The sequence below is a fragment of the Terrapene carolina genome, unplaced genomic scaffold (assembly GCF_002925995.2).
Source record: "Terrapene carolina triunguis isolate 2854851 unplaced genomic scaffold, T_m_triunguis-2.0 Scaffold68, whole genome shotgun sequence".
NCBI classification, from domain to species: Eukaryota; Metazoa; Chordata; order Testudines; family Emydidae; genus Terrapene; species Terrapene triunguis.
In genome coordinates, this window is record NW_020664419.1 from 20,691,803 (window position 1) to 20,714,341 (window position 22,539).

Below are 22,539 nucleotides of genomic sequence, written 5' to 3' on the forward strand. Positions count from 1 at the left end.
AAACCCAGGAAGCCCATATTGGGGCTGAGTTAGGGGTGACTGGAGGTTTTGCAGGCCCTCTTTAGATCTCCCCCGTGCCGGGTGGCCCTGCCTGCAGATACTCTCGCTCCAACTTCTGGAGCCCCTGGCACACCGCCGTTCTGTGCAGGGCCTCGCTGCAGCCTGTTCGGAGGCTGCTCCCCGTCCCCCACCCCTGGCCTCCCGCTCCCGGCCCCTCCCCTTTGCGCGGGGGCAGAGCGCGGCTGCCCGCTGCCCCCACGCCCCGGGCAGCTGCCCACCTGAGCGCGCGCCTCCCCTCCGGCTCAGCCGCGCCGGGACGCGGTTGCGCAGCAGCCGCCGGCGGGGCAGCAGCGCGGGGGGCTTTGCACTCGCCGCCGCAGCGCCGGCGACGGCAGCAGGGCGGGCTCTCGCCCGGGCCAGCGCCTGCCGGCTGGGGATGCTCGCCCCCTAGGCGGCGGCGGGGGATGCCGCGAAGCGTGTGACGCTGGGCGGAGGGTCTGGCTGTCGCAGCGCCGGGGCGGGCAGTGCACCGCGCGGGGCTCTCTCGGGGAGGATGCCCGGAGCGGCGGCGGGGGCGGCGGCGGCAGCCTCGGCAGCGGCGGGGATGCTGCCGGCTCAGGAGGCGGCCAAGCTCTACCACACCAACTACGTGCGGAACTCGCGGGCCATCGGGGTGCTCTGGGCCATCTTCACCATCTGCTTTGCCATCGTCAACGTGGTGTGCTTCATCCAGCCCTACTGGATCGGCGACGGCGTGGACACCCCTCAGGCGGGCTACTTCGGGCTCTTCCACTACTGCATCGGCAACGGCTTCTCCCGGGAACTCACCTGCCGGGGCACCTTCACGGACTTCTCCAGCCTGCCCGCGGGAGCCTTCAAAGCCGCCTCCTTCTTCATCGGGCTCTCCATGACGCTCATCATCGCCTGCATCGTCTGCTTCACCCTCTTCTTCTTCTGTAACACGGCCACCGTCTACAAGATCTGCGCCTGGATGCAGCTGACCTCGGGTGAGTCAGGGGTGCAGTCAGCACTGCGGGCGCGGGGAATAAACTTACGCCTGCTGCGGGCACCCGAGTCTCACGGGTTAATAGGAGTGCGTGCGTGTGTGTGTGCGTGTGTGTGTGTGTGTGTGGGGGGGGGGGGTTGTCATGCAACTCCCATTCACCAGCACCTGCCGCCAAGGGTTAATCAACAGTCAGTCTCCTTGCAGGGAGAGGGGGGCTGGAGAAACTTACATGCACTGGTAATCGTTTAGACTGGGTTAATAGTGAAGGGGCTAGGGGGCTCATAGAGAAACGCAGATTAACACTGACTGTCAAGGGGTAATATCCTCCCCGCAGAGATGGGGCTGCGGTGTTTGTATGTGTATGTGTAGGGGTGTCAAGTCAAAACTTCCATGCAGTAACTGTGCCCGGAGTTAAAGTCACCTCGTGGAAGGAGAGAAGTTGGGAGATCATGCTAATACATGAAAAAGCTTAACTGCATTAACAACTGAGATTACCTGTCTATATCAGACCTTGTGTACACTGTGACTGCCTGTAATGTATTGAAGCATATGCTAGAGTAACATATGACCGCTGTCTCTTCCCCTTGCATCCTCATAAAAACAGATGTGTGTCTTAGAAAGCAGCCCCAGTGAGCAGAAATTGTTAAATAAAACAGAGAGGAATCTAGAAACTAAACCAACCCAGAACATCCATTTGACAGGGCTGGCATATTAAGAAATATAGTGAAACCACCAGCAAAAATCTGTCCTCTAGTAGATCAAAGGTCATACCAAAATGGTAGGGGAAACCTGGGGATGCTATAAAGTGGCCACATAAAACAAGAAAGATTGACTGCTGGGGGTTATTTGCAGTAGTATTGTAACCTGTTGAAGGTTAGTCTTTAGTGCGAATTTCCATGTAGTTACCAGGAAACCTTCCTCCTTTCAGTAACATCACAGGATGAAGTCTTGTTATTCTTGCCAGGCTGGAGGGCAGCTGAGGTCGTTGGATTTTTGTGTGTGTGTTTTTAACAAGATTTATTTCCCCCCCCCCCGCCATGGCAGAAAGATAGAAATCCCATTGTAGTTATTATTTTCAATGTAGAGGTATGCAGACTTCATCTGAAATTCCCCATCACAGGCATATAGTGCCTTCCTCAGGAAAGTGCATGGGGAAGAAAGAGATACAGAGAGAGAGAAATCCTGGGCTCCCCTAGTATTCCCTCCCTAGGTTTCCAAACAAGCTATAGTTTGGGTTAGGAGAGAGGAGCAGGATGGGGAAGGGTATAACAAAGCTTTGAAGAGCCTGTGGAAAATGTTAGGTTTTGGCAGCAGGAAGTAGAGGAGAGAGGAATGAGATCCAGAGTTAAGATGGTAATAAAAGCAATTTTAACAAGAAAAAAAAATTCTGTAACAATCTGGGGAGGACCTGAGTATGACGTCTAAGCACAAATCTCACCTGCCCTCCTGCGGAAACCACCAAAGTTGAGGTTTTTGCTTTGCAGAAATAAGCTGTTTGGAAGCACAGGGAAATGTCTCCAAAATGGGTATTACAGTTACTTATCCAGTCTCCTTAATACAGCTAATTAATTTAATTTTCACAGCTCTGATTCTTCCAAGTTGTTTGTTCACTATTATTTAATTTGCCATTTACAGTTACTGGGTTGTTGTAGGAATTTCTTGTCTGTTCAGAATGGGTTTTCAAGTTCTTCACATTTCTTATGTATTGTTTGTTTATGTATTCTAGGTATACTTGCTGGTTGTTTTGTTTATAGTGTTTAAGTTTCTGCACAGAACAATGGCTTCCTTTATCACTTTGGGCCTGATCCTGAAGTCAGTTGAAGTCAATGATGATAGCTTTGCCACTGACTTCAGTGAGAATAGGAATTGGCCCATTATATTTGCTCTGGGAATCCCGTGTGATATTAGCCACTTCTTTTTCTCTTCTCTAAAATATCTTCAAATATGCTGTTAATTTTATGGATCCTCATTGATGCAGGGAGGTGCAAGCTGCATCTCTTTGCATCAGTAAGGTCCCGGGGCTCTACTGGGGATTTGCTGTCTACCAAAGACAGGTGGAGCTTTGACCTGTGACTAGGGCTCCACAGAAACCTAGCTGGTAGATAGTGCTGTGACTATGCACTGAACCGATGCATCTCCAACCTGCTTTGGTCATGCACCTTACACGGCCAGTGCAGTTAACTTTCTAGATCACTGGTATACTTTCCAACACCAGAGATCTGGGGCCCTGCTTTACACAAAACAGAAACCAGTGTAAGCCAGGAATGAATTTTGGCTTTGTGACTTTATTCCTGTGCAGTTGAGAAAAAATGTTTAGAAATCACAGCACGAATTTGGCTGTTTGAAAAAAGAGTTGGTTGGATTCATATCAAGCTGCAGACACACAAGGGTGGCACTGATGACTTGTGTTCCCATTTTTCAAGCAAATCTGAAGTGTGATTTTTTTTCAAAAGCTCCAAAGTTGGCCTAACCACTCCCATTGAAGTCAACAATGGGAGTTTAACCATCATCTTCAATGGGAGCATAATTTAGCCAGTACTGAGTTCTATTGAAAATCATATCTGATTTTTTTTTCGTTCCAAAATGAAAATCCCATGGAAATGAACTTATAATTATAACGCTGGTTGGTTGTCTTTCATTGTCAGCTCTTTGTGAAAGCCTTGGGAGAACAAGGACTAGAAAGATACAGGATACTGAAAGGGTTGGACACTGCTGCTTGCTTAAATATTATACCTTAATTTTTCTTAATTTAGCTATTATCTGATCATTCAATTTAAAACCAGGTTTCAAAAATCTGCCTCAAAGATAAAGAAATATGACTGAAAATCTGCAATTGTAGATCCTTGCAGGTTGCATGCTTTTAAGATTTTATAACAGAAGAAGGCATGTAATTGCTGTGGAATAGAGGTATAACTAGAAAAGAAAATCAGCATTACTCAGTTTCGACGAGCACTGGCAATTTTCCTACAAGTTCTATCACGTTCTGTTTTTGTTGTCATTTCATTGTTTTAAGAGTGTAGGTCATTCAGCATAATCATGCAATGTTGTTCTCATAAATAGATGTTATAATAATAAATAATGTTAGCTAAATATACATAAAGGTATATTTAGTGCAAGAACAAAACACCTTTGAAGTAGTAAAATATGCATATTTCTACTAAAGTGTGGGTGCATATTTTATTTTGGGTTTTATTTTGATACATCCTATAACAGAAGAACACAATGTAGTGCTTTTATTAAATCTGGCAATAGTAGAGGGGCTGCATTTACATGTGAAGGATCAAACACAGAGGTTGACATCTTTTGATGATACCACATTCAGTTCTCGTTCAGCCTAGGGGATTTTACTTGAGTTAGGGCGGCAGGAATGGGCTAGGATTTTGGTTTTAAAAATCCTTCAGGACATAGTCTCTCCTACATGAGTTATTATAAACTAACAGGATGATATGGCCCTTATTTGGAAAAAGAATTTTTATTTGAATAAAAGGTAAGTGATATCTGAAACACATACACTTTAATCTCTCTTTCTGGGTATGTAATGCTTGATTAGCCAGAAGAATGTGAGAAAAATTACACTTCAGTCTCTCAATTGTGTAGCTGTAGAAAGCATATATTAAATTCTGTAATGATTTTTTTCAGTGTTCACACTTTTTTTGTTGTCACACGTGTAATGATATCAATAAGCAATTTCATATACTGAGAGCCAACTATAAGGGCCCAATTTTCAGTCAATGACCTCCACTCTTGCACCTGCAAAACTGTACATTCAAATATTTATACATGCACTTCGAAAAATTTAAACACCTGCATGCACACAAATGTTGGACTCTACACCAATTTTCTGTGTTAGAATCTGTATAGACCAAGACCAGGAGCAGGCACGGGTATGTGCATGTACAACTTTCCCCCATCACATGTAGAAACTGGGTATTTTGCTCTTTATTATTTATCAAGCATCCAAAGTGTTCTAGGTACTTCACAGATCAAGTCATGTCTCAATCTTCTTTTTCATAAACTAAAGAAACTGAGCTCATTAAGTCTCTAAGGCATTTTTCCACTGGAAGGCATTTGTGGTTGCTTTTGGTGTTTGTTTTGGTTTTCTTGGGTCACTGTAAGATTGTAAGTTCTAGGTAAGGAAAAAGTAGACAAAACACAAGGAAAGTGTAGAAACATCTATTAAACCATGCTGGTGTGGAATGCATTGCAATATATAAGCTTTTAAATAGAATCTTAGTTCTGTGCACTGATTAAGATGGCAAGTGGGGTTGCATCAAAATGAAAGGGCCTGATTCTCCACTATCTTGCATCTCGTGTTGTCATTTACACTTGGGTTAAGTCTGCAGGACCAGATAAAATTCTTGCATGAAAACTAAAAGAGCTGGCTATGGAGGTCTCTAAGTTATTGACAGGGATATTTAACAAATCTTATAATACTAGGTAAATGCCCGAAGATTGGAAAGAAGCCAAAGTTCTGCCAATATTTTAAAAGGATAGACTGGATGACCCAGGTAATTATAGGCGAGTTATCTTGACATTGATTCTTGGCAAGATTACAGAAAGGGTGATCTAGGATGCAGTCAGTAAAGATTTAATGATGGAAATATAACTAATACCAATCAACATGGTTTTAAGGAAAATAGGTCTTGTCAAACAAAAGTGATATAGTTGATGAGATCATAAATTTGGTTGATAAATATGGCTGCATTGACATACTGTAAAATGCATGGACTTCTCTAAGTCTCCCATGATATTCTGATTTAAAAAAATAGCACTATACAAAATAAATACAACCCATATTAAATGGATTAAAAACTTGCTGATAGATCTCAAAAAATAATTGTAAATTAGGCATAATCATTCAATGGAGATGTTTCTAATGGTGTCCCACAGGGATCTGTTCGCATCCCACTGCTATTCAATATCTTTATCAGTGATCTGGGAAAAAAATAAATAAAAATATAAAATCATTGCTGGTAATGTTTGCAGATAACACAAAAAATTGGTGAATGGTAAATACAGTAAGGAAAGGTCAGTTTTAGAGAGTGAACTAAATCATATGGTAAGCTGGACATACTTGAACAACATGTGTTTTAATACAGTCAAATGCAAGTTCCTACCTCTAGGAACCAAGAATGAAAGATGGGATTTATAGATGGGAGATTGTATTATGGAAAGCCAGCGAGTATCAAGTAAAAGTAAGGAGGTGGTATTACCACTCTGTATAGCATAAATGAGACTGTTGCTGACATAATGTGTCCAGTTCTAGTATCTATGCTTTGAAAAGGATATTGATAAATTTGAAATGGTTCATAAAAGGGCTACAAGAATGATCTGAGGTCTGGAATAGACTTCCAATGAAGAAGCCTAAGAAGCTGAATCTATTTAGTGTTTCCAAGAGAAGGTTAAGAGGTGACTTGATTGCAGTCTACAAGTATTGACACGGGGAAGAGATTTCTGCTAGTAGAGGGCGTTTTAATCTAGCAAATACATAACAAGAACCCGTGGATAGAAGCTGAAGCTAGAAAAATGTGGACTAGAAATAAAGTGCACATTTTTAATAGTGAGGGTAATAAACCATTAGAGCACCTTACCTAGGGGGTTGGTGGATTCTCTGTGGTTTGGAGTCTTTTTAAAACATATGCTGTAGCTTATCCAGAGGTTATGGGGTTGATGCAGGAAACACTTGGTGAAATTCTATGGCCTTTGCTATGCAGGAGGCCAGACCAGATGATCATAATGATTCTTTTTGGTCTTAAAATCTATAACGGAATGGCTGTATAATGGTACAAAGGAGAATTCTTCACTCACACCTTTGGTAGCATTTTGCACTCACTTTGCACTCCCTCTGTATAAATGCAGTGAGTACACAAGACCTAAGACAGTAGAAAGTCAGGCCCAGAACATCCATATGGGCTTACATAGTTTCAACAGTGATACCAACTCTAGTTAAATTAAATTCTTCCTCACCAGATTGAGCTGACTGAGCTTTTTTGTTCCTGTTGGGAAAAGTGGGCTGTGGATCTATGAGGAAACAATTCTGACAAAAGTATCGGGGTAGCCGTGTTAGTCTGTATCCACAAAAACAACAAGGAGTCCGGTGGCACTTTAAAGACTAACAGATTTATTTGGGCATAAGCTTTCGTGGGTAAAAAAACCTCACTTCTTCAGATGCAATTCTGACAAAAGGCACCGAGGGCCCTGACTGCAGCCAAACCAGTGCAGGCTCAGTGTATTGTGGGGGCAGGATACCAAATCCAGCGGCGGCTCCAGGAACCAGCGCTCCAAGCGCGTGCCAGGGGTGGCAAGCCGCGGGGGGCACCCTGCCGGTCCCTGCAAGGGCGGTAGTCAGGCAGCCTTCAGCGGCATGCCTGCGGGAGGTCCGCCAGTCCTGTGGATTCGGCAGCAATTTGGTGGCAGGTATGCCGAAGCTGCGGGACTGGCGGACTTCCTGCAGGCATGCCACCGAATCCGCGGGACCGGGGACCTCCCCCAGGCATGCCGCCAAGGCAACCTGCCTGCCATGCTTGGGGCGGCAAAAAAGCTAGAGCCGCCCCCGACCAAATCCCTGCACAAAGAAGAGTAAGGCTGTGCATTGTGTGGGCTCCCTGCATAGAGGGAAAATTAGGAGCTGGCCCATAAGAGAAGTGAGGGTGGGGCTGCTACAGCCACTGATTATCTTCAGTGGGGGGACAGTGCAAGAACTGAAGGGAAACTACTGGAAACTTGAGGCTGCTTTAGTGGCCATCATATGACCTCACTATTACTTTGTTGCCTGAGGGGAGATTCTTTTCCTCCAAGCTCAGTGGAGATCATCAGTACACAGCCCATGTATACTGGGTGTGGACTGGGGTAAGGCTCCGACACACTTAGTGTCATTTTATTGACATTATGTTAATTGGGATGGTTATTGGTGTATTTGTTTGTAAATTATTAATAGTACATGACCTAAAGGGATGTGATAGGTGCAGCATATAGATTAAAAAAATACATTGCTATAGGTTATTATTTAGGAAGGTCAAGGAGAAGTTACTGTTGAGAGCATGTGGTGTTTCTTGTCTTTACAAGTTGGCAACCCCTTATTTGACGTCAACCCCTATAATTTATTATAAAAGTAAGACTAAAAAAATTGCATCAATGCTAACAGTGATAAACCTATATAATTTATTTGTGTGTGTTTCAAGAGGTTGACAGAGGATACTTGACCCTGAAGGGTAAGAGTGTACAGGGATTGGTGGAGCAAGATTTTCTTTGCTTTAGATTGTAATAAAATTTTCCATATGCTGGAACCCCCTCCTCCGCCGTGCCCCTGATTGCCTTTCGTGAACCCAGTGGGGGTTGTGACCCATCAGTTGGGGAATCATTGAGATAGTGGATCAGTGGGGCAAAATATGCATGAAGTGTCCAATCAACATGAGGAAGAATTCCATTTACCTGAAAAAAAAATCATTATATGAGAGGCAAAAAGAAACCCGAGAGAGGGCATGAAAAAAGGAGAGCATCAAGCATGGAACATTGGCTGACCAGGTACTTGTTCATGAGTGGCAGGGTTTCAAAAGCACTCAGCATTGGCCTATCTCCCAAATCTGCGGGAGGTGTACTATTGACTTCATTGGGAACGGAGTTAGGCCATTGCTGAGTATTTTTGAAAATCCCACACAGAAGATTTAATGAAGAAAGTTTCTGTATAAGAAAATGAAACAAGGATGTGGAGCAGCATGGTACGACTAGATATAGTAGAATATATTTTATGAAACAAGGTCAGGTGAATTTCAAACATGGAGACATCTATACCTTTTCAGAAGTGTAATGTACTGTGGTATAAACAGCCTACTTTGATCCTACAAAGATAAAAACACCAGACATATCAGGACCAAAAATCTGTAGCATGATCAGACAGACAGTCTGGACTCAGTATTTGAAAACCAACAAGATCCGGCTTTGAAGAATGACAAGGTCACAGTAGTGAAACGTCACAAAGAAATAAAATTAAAAACATGTGTTTGCTCAGAAATGGTGAAATGGAAAAAGAAAGACATGAAGAAAACTAAAGATGGAAAAGTCTGCAGAATTTGATAACATCAGTTACAAGCAGCATTGTTAAAAAAATGCAGTGGCAGCATGACAGAGTGGATAGCTAGAATATGCATCATTGTGTGGAACAGTGTGCAAATCCCAATTACTAGGAAAGAGAAAATTACAGCTAGAATCCTTAAGAAGGGGAATATAATATACTCTAAGATCTATCTATTCTAAGAAAGATATTATCCATCTTCATTGCTGGCAGATTGAGAGATGCGGAAGACTTGAAGCAAGTTGCCCTTAGAATGAGAAGGTCATATATAACATGGGAAAGGGCTGCTTTATTTTCTCCATGAGAAGCCAGATGCAAATTTCTGAATTTCATTTATTATAAAAAGTAGCCGATAGCCTCCATCGAGAGTCTCTTTGACACAAGCATATCATGTGCTATTTCAGAAAAGATAATTCAGTCCAATAACTGAGACTATATCAGAAAGAAAAGGCTGAAGCATGTATGGTTTATGATAAATAGTTGATGAGATGTCATATTTCATCCTCCTCCTTTTTCTGGTTATGTTTTAGATGCTATAAATATGTGGGAGAGTAAGATAGACACAGACCTTACAAGGTCAAATTAAAATTTACTGAGTTATGATGTTTAGAAAATACCACTTGTGAAACCTTGTTTTTTGTTGGCATAGGGCCAAAATCTATTTGCCTTATTTGCAGGAATAGCCTATTGAATGAGACAAGTAGCCTCATGTAAGCAACGTGAGCAGAATTTGGCTCAGAGGGGGTGTCCTCAATCTGCATGTGGAAGTGATCTTAATTTCATTTCAATAATACTTTCTTGACATGAGGAGATATTAATGTTTCAAAAAATATAACCAAAATAGGAACAGATCCCTCAGGGTCAGGGATATGGGATGGGGAGGGGATGTGCCAGCAGTTGCATATTATTATTATTCCTCCCAACAACAACATTCCTGTGGGGAATATGCAAAAAGTTATTGCATCCTAATATTCCTCTGCATCATGGAACATCTCCTGATTCTCTACCTCCTGAGAGTGAGTGGGCAAGAGAAGCCCTGGCAGCAGTTATATTGGAAGGGCTCGGATAATAGTGTGATGGCACAAGGTCTCTGCATGCGTGACCATGATTCCTGGAGATCAGTAAGTTCCAGGGCAGTATTCCCTGCCTATTCAGTGACTGTGCACGGACTGAGAAAGAGGAACACTTCTCAGCCTGCCAAGGACCAGAGCTGGGACACAGTGTGTGGCAAAGACCCAAAATGAGGGGCACAAAAAATTAACTGTGCAGGAAACTTAAAAGGACATGGTATTCATTGCTTTAGTTTAAATGACTCTATAATCTCAATATAATGAGTCACTTTGTGATGTGATTTTCAATTATATAAATAAGGGGAGGCCAAACTTTTGTGGAATGTAGGTAGTTTTGGGACTACAATGAGCAATGTCCCTAAAAACGAGGCACACTTGAGATCTGTGCTAGGAGGTTTGGGTCTGTGTGCAAAATGTATCCACCAATTTTGCAGAAAGTTGTTACGCTTTTTGGCATACAGAGATAAAAAAATATGGCCCATGGTTGTCAAAAACAGAGATGAATCTTACTAACTGATTAGGACAGTGTGTTTCAGGATAAGATTTCCCCCAGGAATTCATCTACTTAAACTCAGCTACTAAATCTTAGAGTATTATGTCCCCAAACATGGCAATGGATCTTCACTAGGAAAGCTTAAAGTGTAGCTTCCCAAAGAGTTAATTCAAGGTTCTTAGATTAATTCCCTGAGAGAGAAATTATGGTCTCTGTCTTTCAGCAAAATAAGAATTTATCATTCTTATTGCTTTTTCTCCTCTAAAGAAAGTTAATTACTACTTGGCTGCTGCTTCTTAATATTTCTCTTTCAGATTACTCTGTAAAATTATATCACCGAATTAGTAAAAGAATGACACTTAACTGCAAGTATAAGCATTATACCACAATAATATCATTTCTCAAATTAGATATCTAAGGTTTGCTGCAGGTATTTCTTTCCCTGTACAGGGGTGGAGGGTTCAAATTGGAAGAGAAACCTAAACAAGTCTCTTCATTGATAATCTGTTGATTAATGTTGGATGGGCTTGCTTGGCAATTCCTTGCTAGTTTTGAATAAACTGTGGCTAGGGAACCTGTAACTTGGGCAACTTTAAAGAAGGATTGGATGCCTGTAGTCTTGTGAACAACCTGATTTGTCAGCAGATTGCATCTTTGGCAAACAGACTTCTTTCTGGCTAAAGCCATCTTTTATTACTTTTCTAGGAAGTGGCATCTGTGACGTTGTGCAGTCTATATGGTTTTATAAAAACATGATAAGTTAATATAATGTACCTGGGATATGCTTCATGCAAAAGGTCTCTTGTAAGGTATCATTACAAAGCTCATAATCTACTGAGTGTGATCATCCTATTTGTAGAAATGTACCACTCTTGTATCTAAAACTAGAAATATAAAACCTAACTCTGAGGGCCTATTGTAATTATGTAAAGTGTGGGCCATTAATGATGGTTTGGAATCTTGATGACTCCCATTAACCAGGACCATTGTCTGCAGATGGCTGTGTTTACCTGTTAGTTTTCCTGTATATGTGTGTGCTGGCAAGTGGGCAATGAAGTCTTGCAGTGACATGTGATCATGTCACCTGAACTGGAATCCATCTTTAACCTGGTGCTTTTCCAGTGAGAGGGGGTGGAAACCCAGAGGGACAAAGGGTTCCCGCCTTATGCAAAAGATATATAAAGGGGTGGAAGAGAACAAAGGGGGAGAGGAGCCATCATGAAAAATCCCCTAGCTATCACCTGAGCTGCAACAAGAGCTGTACCAGGGGAAAGAATTGTGCCCAGGCCTGGAAGGTGTCCAGTCTGAGAAAAAACTTACTGAAGCATCTCTGAGGGTGAGATTATCAGTATTCAGTTTGATTAGGCATAGATTTGCGCATTTTATTTTATTTTGCTTGGTGACTTACTTTGTTCTGTCTGTTACTACTTGGAATCACTTAAATCCTACTGTCTGTATTTAATAAAATCACTTTTTATTTAGTAATTTACTCAGAGTATGTATTAATACCTGGGGGAGCAAACAACTGTGCATATCTCTCTATCAGTGTTATAGAGGGCGAACAATTTAAGAGTTTGCCCTGCATAAGCTTTATGCAGGGTAAAACGGATTTATCTGGGTTTAGACCCCATTGGGAGTTGAGCATCTGAGTGCTAGAGACAAGCACACTTCTGAAAGCTGTTTTCAGGTAAACTTGCAGCTTTGGGACAAGTGATTCAGACCCTGGGTCTGTGTTGGAGCAGACGGGAGTGTCTGGCTCAGCAAGACAGGATGCTGGAGTCCTGAGCTGGCAGGGAAAACAGAAGCAGGGGTAGTCTTTGCACATCGGGTGGCAGCTCCCAAGGGGGTTTCTGTGATCCAACCCGTCACAGCATCCATCAGCACAGCAGTGCTACGGTAGAGAGCATCCTTCACATAGGACCAGATTTTCACAAGCTCAGCTCCCAATTTAGGTGTTTAAATGGGAACTGAACTCTTTACAAAATAGCCATTAGTGACTATCTTTGCTTCAAAATGTCATGTCTTGACTTCTTGAATTCCTCTTCCTCTTATCAAATTCAAAGCACTATTGGCTTGCCAGCCATGCACGTTTGAATTTAAGATGGGTGAGATGGTTTGAATCTTTTTGAAGAAAATGGCGCTCCTTTTTGACCTGAGCGGCTAGTCAGAATTTGGGACTCTGGGGATGTTCCAGTTGGAAGTAGAAAGTGATGGAGTCTGGCATTTTCTTTGATGCAGTTTTGTTTATTTACAAGGAACACAGGAGGAACCAGGAACAAAAGGAGCATTTTTTAGTTTACACCCCCAAGCCTCTTTAGCCAACACACCCGAAAGTTCTTTCTCCAGGATCACACTGTGCTTACAGGTTGCTGCTTGGTACATACACATGCGCTTCCCCCATGTCCCCATCCCACTACTGAAACCCTCTTAGTGCAATCTCCTGGGCAGGTTCACAACTGTCGTTTGTCTTGGTGGGTGGGAGGTTTTTTGTTAACTCAACCTGACAGCTATGTTAATTGAAGGGTACATTCACACCCAATCTCAAAGAAGTTTGTGGTCCAAACTGTCGCCAATACCTCGCAGCAGAACACAAATATACAGCTGGCACATCACCAGTTGTCAGGCAGATGGCCTGGTGGTTGCATCAGCTTTAATTTCAGAATCCATTTGTGAGGAACTGCAAGTCTAGATGAATGCTCTTCTCTATTCTGTTTCATTTACTGTGCTCATCACCACACTATGCTTACTTTCTCCAGTTAAAAATAAACAAAGTGACCAACAGCTGTCAGTCAGGAAAGTGGGCTTTCTTTCTGTCCATCCCCCCGCCCTTAATTTCCATTTCTGTCTTGCATTCTGACCAAAAAATAGACAATCTAATGGGATCACAGGAGACAACTGCTAAATTAAGATCCACTATAGCAGTTTTTTGCACCCACAATATGCATGTAAACTGGGATGTTTATAAGAGAGAAATCTACTGTTTGATTGTATAGGACTAAAGGGAATTATAACATTGATCTCTAAACCTGTTTTAAAAAAATCAGGGCTTCAAAAAAGATTCTGTTTACAAACTGCAAATTCTACAGAATATTTGGTATAGTATTGCTAAGCATGTTACTTTGGGAAGGTGCCCCTTGTCATTGACATAGCGTAATTATTTTGTGATGTCAGGCTGCTATGGAAACTATTTTACGAAAGATCAGAGTAAAGATGCAACTAAAATCCTTCTAACTTGTTGACATTCAATTTACCACTGGACTCTATTTTGTGTGTAAGTAGGTTTGTATTGCACATATCTAATGCAGAAGGCGTGCGCCTGAGCCTGCACTCCTCACTCAGGCAAAATAGAAGGCGTGCATGAGGAAGGACTGCAGCATCAAGTTCTATGTCTGTATTTTTTATTATTTCTTTCCCTCTCCTTATCTCTCAGATCTCTTATTCCCTGGGTGTTTATGAGCGAGAAGAGGGATCTTTTGTCAGCAAGGTCAGAAAGGGAATTTAATGGATCGAAGAACCATGTATAATATGTGTTAGCATGAAAAAAGCACTTACTGAATCACAAAATTAAGTACATTCTAGACTCCTAAAAAGTCTTTACAATCTAGTGCATATGATGAACATACATGAACCTGGACAATGAATATTTAAAACCCTGAGAGGTAGCTCTGGTGATCTAGGTATCTGGGGGAATTCTTGGCCCCATTGAAGTAAATGCCAATACTCCCATTGATTTCAGTGGGTCTAGGATGTCACCCCTGGTATATAAAATAGTCAAATTCAACCATACAACAAGGAATTGGCTGATGTGATTGCAGAGTCACTGGCCATTATCTTTGAAAACTTGTGGCGATCGGGGGAGGTCCCGGATGACTGGAAAAAGGCAAATATAGTGCCCAACTTTAAAAAAGGGAAGAAGGAGAACCTGGGGAACTACAGACAGGTCAGCCTCACCTCAGTCCCTGGAAAAACCACGGAGCAGGTCCTCAAGTAAACCATTTTGAAGCACTTGGAGGAAAGGAAGGTGATCAGGAACAATCAACATGGATTCACCAAGGGCAGGTCATGCCTGACCAACCTGATTGTTTTCTATGATGAGATAATTGGTTCTGTGGATATGGGGAAAGCAGTGGACATGTGATATATCTTGACTTTAGCAAAGCTTTTGATACGGTCTTCCACAGTATTCTTGCCAGCAAGTTAAAAAAAATATGGATTGGATGAATGGACTATATGGTGGATAGAAAGCTGGCTAGATTGTCGGGCTCAACGGGTAGTGATCAATGGCTCGATGTCTAGTTGACAGCCAGTATCAAGTGGAGTGCCCCAAGGGTCGGTCCTGGGGCCGGTTTTGTTCAACATCTTTATTAATGATCCGGATGATGGGATGGATTGCACCCTCAGCAAGTTTGCAGATGACACTAAGCTGGGGGGAGAGGTAGATACGCTGGAGGGTAGGGATAGAGTCCAAAATGACCTAGACAAATTGGAGGATTGGGCCAAAAGAAATCTGATGAGGTTCAACAAGGACAAGTGCAGAGTCCTGCACTTAGGACGGGAGAAGCCCATGCACCGCTACAGGCTTGGGACCGACTGGCTAAGCAGCAGTTCTACAGAAAAGGACCTAGGATTACAGTGGATGAGAAGCTGGATATGAGTCAGCAGTGTGCCCTTGTTGCCAAGAAGGCTAACCGCATATTCAGCTGCATTAGTAGTAGCATTGCCAGCAGATCGAGGGAAGTGAGTATTCCCCTCTATTCGGCACTGGTGAGGCCACATCTGGAGCATTGCATCCAGTTTTGGGCTCCCCACTACAGCAAGGATGTGGAGAAATTGGAGAGAGTCCAGCGGAGGGCAACGAAAATGATCAGGGGGCTGGGGCACATGACTTACGAGGAGAGGCTGAGAGAACTGAGCTTGTTTAGTCTGCAGAAGAGAAGAGTGAGGGGGGATTTGATAGCAACCTTCAACTACCTGAAGTGGGGTTCCAAAGAGGATGGAGATAGGCTGTTCTCAGTGGTGGCAGATGACAGAACAAGGAGCAATGGTCTCAAGTTGCAGTGCGGGAGGTCTAGGTTGGATATTAGGAAACACTATTTCACTAGGAGGGTGGTAAGGCACTAGAATGGGTTACCTAGGGAGGTGGTGGAAACTTCATCCTTAGAAGTTTTTAAGGCCCGGCTTGACAAAGCCCTGGCCCGGGATGATTTAGTGGGGGATTGGTCCTGCTTGAGCAGGGGGTTGGATTAGATGACCTCCTGAGGTCTCTTCCAACCCTAATCTTCTATGATTTCAGTGAGTTTTAACTATATGGGAAGTTTGAAGAGTCTATAACAGGGCAGAGTTAAGGGTTGTGCCCTAATTGAAATTTAAACTTCTCAATTTCCTGGATTTATCATGCTTAATTTGGGGGTAATTACACCATCCCTGTAATGTATTTTATTCTTAATTACTAATATGTACTTCCAAGTTTAGCTCCCTCTTAACATAGTTTTTGTCTGGGATTAAAATAAAGACACAGCCTTATAAAGTCATGTCTCTGAAAATTTATAAACAAGCATTGGTGTCTGTACCATACAATATTGTAGCCACTATTAATTCCCATATTGTATGTCATTCTATCCACATCTCACTACACAATTCAAATGTACTAACCTACTGTATAACCAAAGGAATTAAAGCATCACTCTATGGTTAATACAGTATGATGAGAGAAAATTCATCTTTATGATGCAAACGTAAAGCTATCATTGCACAGTCAATTTTATACACAGTGCACTCTCTTTAAAGAAGGATGTAAGTTAATTTGGTATATAAGACGTTGCCAGTGTGTAGCCAAATTAGGATATAATGACATACAATATGGTGGGAGTTAATAGATGCTGTAGCACTGTAGATTACAATAAAAGTATAGTATCAGTAAAATGATTTGATTAGTCTGTAGCCAGTACGTCAGATTGTTACATGCTGTAAAATGCATAGCCAGGTATTGTATAACAAGATCTATGGCAGGAACTGCACTCTGCAACAAATTACAGAGGGAGCCCAGACTGTAAAATTGAGTACAATATCACTCTGACAGTACAGTGTAATACAAGTCTGTAACTAGAATAGTACAGTGTGAGTCAGTTCCCAGAAAAATGTATATCAGGAGCCACTTGTCCCCTGTCTGTGGCTCTGTCTACACTACAAAGTAGGGTGTGATTCCCCTGCTCATGTAGACGTACTCTCACTGAGGTAGTGCGAGTGTAAATAGCAATGTTGCTGTGGTAGCATGGATAGCAGCAGCAGAGGCATGGCTGACCCGTGCCTTGTACACACCCACACTATTTTCAGCCAGGTTTGTACTTGGCGTGACTCAGCCAGGCCTCCGCTGATGCTACAAGTGCTTTACTTGGGGTAGCTCCATGAGAGGTAACGTGAGCCTGCGTATGTGAGCAAGAGACTCATACCCTTGCTTGTAGCGTTGGCATAATCTGAGTGATTAAAGGAAAGGAAAGTGTGGTATGTGCAAATCTACTGTGATGCCCTGATAAACTGCCTAATTATAGTGACTAAGTAAATGGCCTATTAGTGCTTTACTAATCCCTTGTCCACTTGTCTTATTAAAAAGCCCCAACCTGTTTAAGCCTCCAAACTGTGCACTTGTGTGAGAATACATGAATCCTAGCATTCCCATTACTGGCACCCTTGTCTTCTGCCTTTCCATCCCCTTCCATTCTGTTCTCCCCACTCCCCCACCCCCTGGTTGAATGCTCTCCCTATCTAGACTCTAAGCTCTTTGGGGCAGGAACTATCATTTATCGTATGTTTGTACAGAGCCCAGCACAGTGGGACCTTGATCCTGATTGTGACCTCCAGTCTCTACTGCAATACAAATTATGGTAATAATAGTAAGCTATTTTTATGTTAGTGGTGTCTGAATGGTCCTTTGCATACACAGTAACTGATCAACAATGGCAGTAACTGTGTGTGCAATAGTAGGCCTACTGTATGACTTGTGAGCACATGTGATTGGATGTATAAACCCCTCACCAGTGATGAAAGGGTTAAAGAGCTGCTGTGGGCAAGGCTGGCCCTGCCCCTCTGGCCCTGTCAGTCATGTCAGAGATGGAATAAAAGCTTAAAAGCAGGAAGTTCCGGGACAATTGAGCTGCTCTGGGAGAGAGCAGACAGTGGCTCTGCAGCCCCCAGGAGAGACTCCTGGAAGCATTCAGGGGAACTGCTTTCAGGAAGGCCATTCACCAATCCCCCTGTGTCTACAAGGAGACAACTGATTCTGGTGTACCAGCCAGGTAGGATAGAGTCATAGACTTTAAGGTCAGAAGGGACCATTATGATCGTCTAGTCTGACCTCCTGCACAACGCAGGCCACAGAATCTCACCCACCCACTCCTGTAATAAACCCCTAACCTATGTCTGAGCTATTGAAATCCTCAAATCATGGTTTAAAGACTTCAAGGTGCAGAGAATCCTCCAGCAAGTGACCCGTGCCCCACGCTGCAAGGGAAGGTGAAAAACCCCCAGAGCCTCTGCCAATCTGCCCTGGAGGAAAATTCCTTCCCAACCCCAAATATAGCGATCAGTTAAACCCTGAGCATGTGGGCAAGACTCACCAGCCAGACACCCAGGAAAGAATTCTCTGTAGTAACTCAGATTCCACCCCATCTAACATCCCATCACAGGCCATTGGGCATATTTACCGCTAATAGTCAAAGATCAATTAATTGCCAAAATTAGGCTATCTCATCATACCATCCCCTCAATAAACTTATCAAGCTTAGTCTTGAAGCCAGATATGTCTTTTGCCCCCACTGCTCCCCTTGGAAGGCTGTTCCAGAACTTCACTCCTCTGATGGTTAGAAACCTTCATCTAATTTCAAGTTTGAACTTCCTGATGGCCAGTTTATATCCATTTGTTCTTGTGTCCACATTGGTACTGAGTTTAAATAGTTCCTCTCCCTCACTAGTATTTATCCCTCTGATATATTTATAGAGAGCAATCATATCTCCCCTCAGCCTTCTTTTGGTTAGGCTAAACAAGCCAAGCTCTTTGAGTCTCCTTTCATAAGACAGGTTTTCCATTCCTCGGATCATCCTAGTAGCCCTTCTCTGTACCTGTTCCAGTTTGAATTCATCCTTCTTAAACATAGGAGACCAGAACTGCACACAGTATTCCAGATGAGGTCTTACCAGTGCCTTGTATAACGGTACTAACACCTCCTATCTCTACTGGAAATACCTCGCCTGATGTATCCCAAGACCGCATTAGCTTTTTTCATGGCCATATCACATTGGCGGCTCATAGTCATCCTATGATCAACCAATACTCCGAGGTCCTTCTCCTCCTCTGTTACTTCCAACTGATGTGTCCCCAGTTTATAACAAAAATTCTTGTTATTAATCCCTAAATGCATGACCTTGCACTTTTCACTATTAAATTTCATCCTATTACTATTACTCCAGTTAACAAGGTCATCCAGATCTTCCTGTATGATATCCCGGTCCTTCTCTGTATTGGCAATACCTCCCAGCTTTGTGTCATCCGCAAACTTTATTAGCACACTCCCACTTTTTGTGCCAGGGTCAGTAATAAAAAGATTAAATAAGATTGGTCCCAAAACCGATCCCTGAGGAACTCCACTAGTAACCTCCCTCCAGCCTGACAGTTCACCTTTCAGTATGACCCATTGTAGTCTCCCATTTAATCAGTTCCTTATCCATCTTTCAGTTTTCATATTGATCCCCATCTTTTCCAATTTAGCTAATAATTCCCCATGTGGAATCGTATCAAATGCCTTACTGAAATCGAGGTAAATTAAATCCACTGTGTTTCCTTTGTCTACAAAATCTGTTACCTTCTCAAAGAAGGAGATCAGGTTGGTTTGGCACGATCTACCTTTTGTAAAACCATGTTGTATTTTGTCCCAATTACCATTGACCTCAATGTCCTTAACTACTTTCTCCTTCAAAATTTTGTCCAAGACCTTGCATACTACAGATGTCAAACTAACAGGCCTGTAGTTACCCGGATCACTTTTTTCCCCCTTTCTTAGAAATAGGAACTGTGTTAGCAATTCTCCAGTCATACGGTACAACCCCTGAGTTTACAGATTCATTAAAAATTCTTGCTAGTGGGCTTGCAATTTCATGTGTCAGGTCCTTTAATATTCTTGGATGAAGATTATCTGGGCCCCCCGATTTAGTCCCATTAAACTGTTCGAGTTTGGCTTCTACCTCGGATGTGGTAATATCTACCTCCATATCCTCATTCCATTTGTCATCCTGCCATTATCCCTAAGCTCCTCATTAGCCTCATTAAAGACTGAGGCAAAGTATTTGTTTAGATATTGGGCCATGCCTAGATTATCCTTAACCTCCACTCCATCCTCAGTCTTTAGCGGTCCCACTTCTTCTTTCTTTGTTTTCTTCTTATTTATATGGCTATAAAAGCTTTTACTATCGGTTTTAATTCCCCTTGCAAGGTCCAACTCTACATGGCTTTTGGCCTTTCTCACTTTATCCCTACATGTTCTGACCTCAATAAGGTAGCTTTCTTTGCTGATCCCTCCCATCTTCCACTCCTTGTAGGCTTTCTGCTTTTTCTTAATCACCTCTCTGAGATGCTTGCTCATCCAGCTAGGTCTACAACTCCTGCCTATGAATTTTCCCCCCTTTCTTGGGATGCAGGCTTCTGATAGTTTCTGCAACTTTGACTTGACTCCTCTGCCTTTAGATCCACAAGTTCTTCAGTCCAATCCACTTCCCTAACTAATTTCCTTAATTTTTTTAAGTTAGCCCTTTTGAAATCAAAAACCCTAGTCACAAATCTATTTTTGTTTATCCTTCCATTTAGTTTGAACTGAATTAGCTCATGATCACTTGAACCAATGTTGTCCCCTACAACCATTTAGTCTATGAGGTCTTCACTACTACCCAAAACCAAATCTAAAATGGCATCCCCTCTTGTTGGTTTAGCAACTACTTGGTGAAGGAATCCATCAGCTACCATATCCAGGAAAATCGAAGTTAAAGTCTCCCATGATCACACAATTCTCATTAGTATTTACTTCATTAAAAACATTAAAGAGGTCAGATCCCGGTGGTCTATAGCACACCCCAAGCACTATCCCAGGGGAGGCTCTAGTAGCTTTCTTCCCCAATGTGATTTTTGCCCAGACAGACTCTGTCTTATCCATTCCATCACTTCTTATTTCTTTACAGTCTACCTCATCATTGATATACAATGCTACTCCACCACCTTTGCCTTTATTTCTCTCTTTCCTAAACAGCACATATCCTTCAGTACCTGTACTCCAGTCATGACTACTATTCCACCATGTTTCTGTTATCCCTATAATATCTGGTTTCACTTCCTGCACCGGTAACTCTAGTTCCTCCATTTTGTTACCTAGGCTCCTCGCATTAGGGTACAAACATCTTAATTTTTGCTGTTTGGCTTCACTCACATTCTTTACCCGATTAGGCACAGACATTCTACTGCCAGTATCACCTATTAGACTGGTATCTACACTACCCTTCCTCCTTATGTCCATTCTCCTACCCACGGCTGTATCCTTTCTTACTTTGTTTTCTTCCCTCTCAGTGTTAAAATCTGGCGTGGAGATTACCTGGATTCCCAACCATCTCCTCCCAATTCCTAGTTTAAAGCTCTCTTAATCAGTTGTGCCAGCCTCCATCCTAGAAGTCTATTTTCCCTCCCTACTCAGGTGAAGTTCATCCCGAGAGAACAGTCTTCTGTCCATGAATGCCTCCCAGTGGTCATACATCCCAAAGCCCTCCTTATAGCACCACTGCCTGAGCCATCTGTTGATCATCATAATCTTGTCCCACCTTTGTTGCTCTTCTCTAGGAACAGGCAGAATCCCACTGAAGATCACCTGAGCCTCAATTTCCTTAAGCATCTTCCCCAGCCTGGCATAGTCTCCCTTGATATGTTCCAGCGAGAATCTAGCCGTATCGTTTGTTCCCACATGAAGGATACTCAGTGGATTCTTTCCCACTCCTGTTAGGATCTTCTTCAGCCTCAGGTCCACATCCCGTGTCTTAGCACCCGGCAGACAGCACACCCTTCTGTTCTCTGGATCAGCTGTGGTTACAGGCCTGTCTGTTCTTCTCTGTAAGGAGTCCCCAATCATGTAGACCTGTTTTTTCCTGGTGATGGTGTGATTCTCCGGTCTATCCCCTGTTCCCTCTTGCAGCTAGTCCTCTCGATTCCTATTCTCCCTTGCAATCCTCCGCAACCCACCCCGTATCCTCCTGGGGCTCATATTTGGTGTTATTATCTCCATTGATTCTTCCCCTATTCCTGTAGAACTAGCTGCTCTTCTCTTCTTCCTTGCCCTTCCACCTTCAGTGACCACATGCTGTGCCCCTTCTTCATTTTCCAACTCTGCAAACCTGTCCCTGAGCTCTATTTCTCCTTCACTAGCCTGTCTTTTCCTCTGCCTGGTTCTCTTAGTCACATGCTTCCACTGTCCACTTTCCTCACCCAGCAGTCTCCCCTCAGAGTTCTTTGGTCCTGCTTCCATCTGCAAGTCTGAGCTTTTCCCTTCAGCCTCCTCATGTCTTTGCTCCATCATCTGCTCAAACCCCCTTCTGAACTCAACCAGAGTTTCCATCTGCATCTCCAATCCTCGGATCTTTTCTTCCATCAGCTCCATCAGGCAACACTTCATGCAGACGAAACTCTTTTCAGGTACCCCCTCCAGGATCATGTACATACTGCAGCTTCCACATCCAGTCATCTTCATTGTGTCTTCCACTGCTTGAGTCACTACCACTGCTGCCTCTGTATCTGTTGTAGCCTTCCCACCTAAGTCCTGTTAGTCCAGGAAACACAAACCAAACTAAAACACCACTACCCACAGCAAAACAAACC

General features: G+C 43.0%; 1 protein-coding gene across 1 annotated transcript in view; it reads left to right on the forward strand.

Annotated features, from left to right (window-relative positions):
- Positions 1–553: 553 nt before the first annotated feature.
- Positions 554–22,539, forward strand: part of LHFPL3 (LHFPL tetraspan subfamily member 3) — a 416,025-nt gene continuing 394,039 nt past the window's right edge. Inside the window, exon 1 of the mRNA XM_024208492.2 lies at positions 554–1,007. Within this exon, the coding sequence (XP_024064260.1) occupies positions 554–1,007 (454 nt within the window). The remainder of the gene's footprint in view (positions 1,008–22,539) is intronic.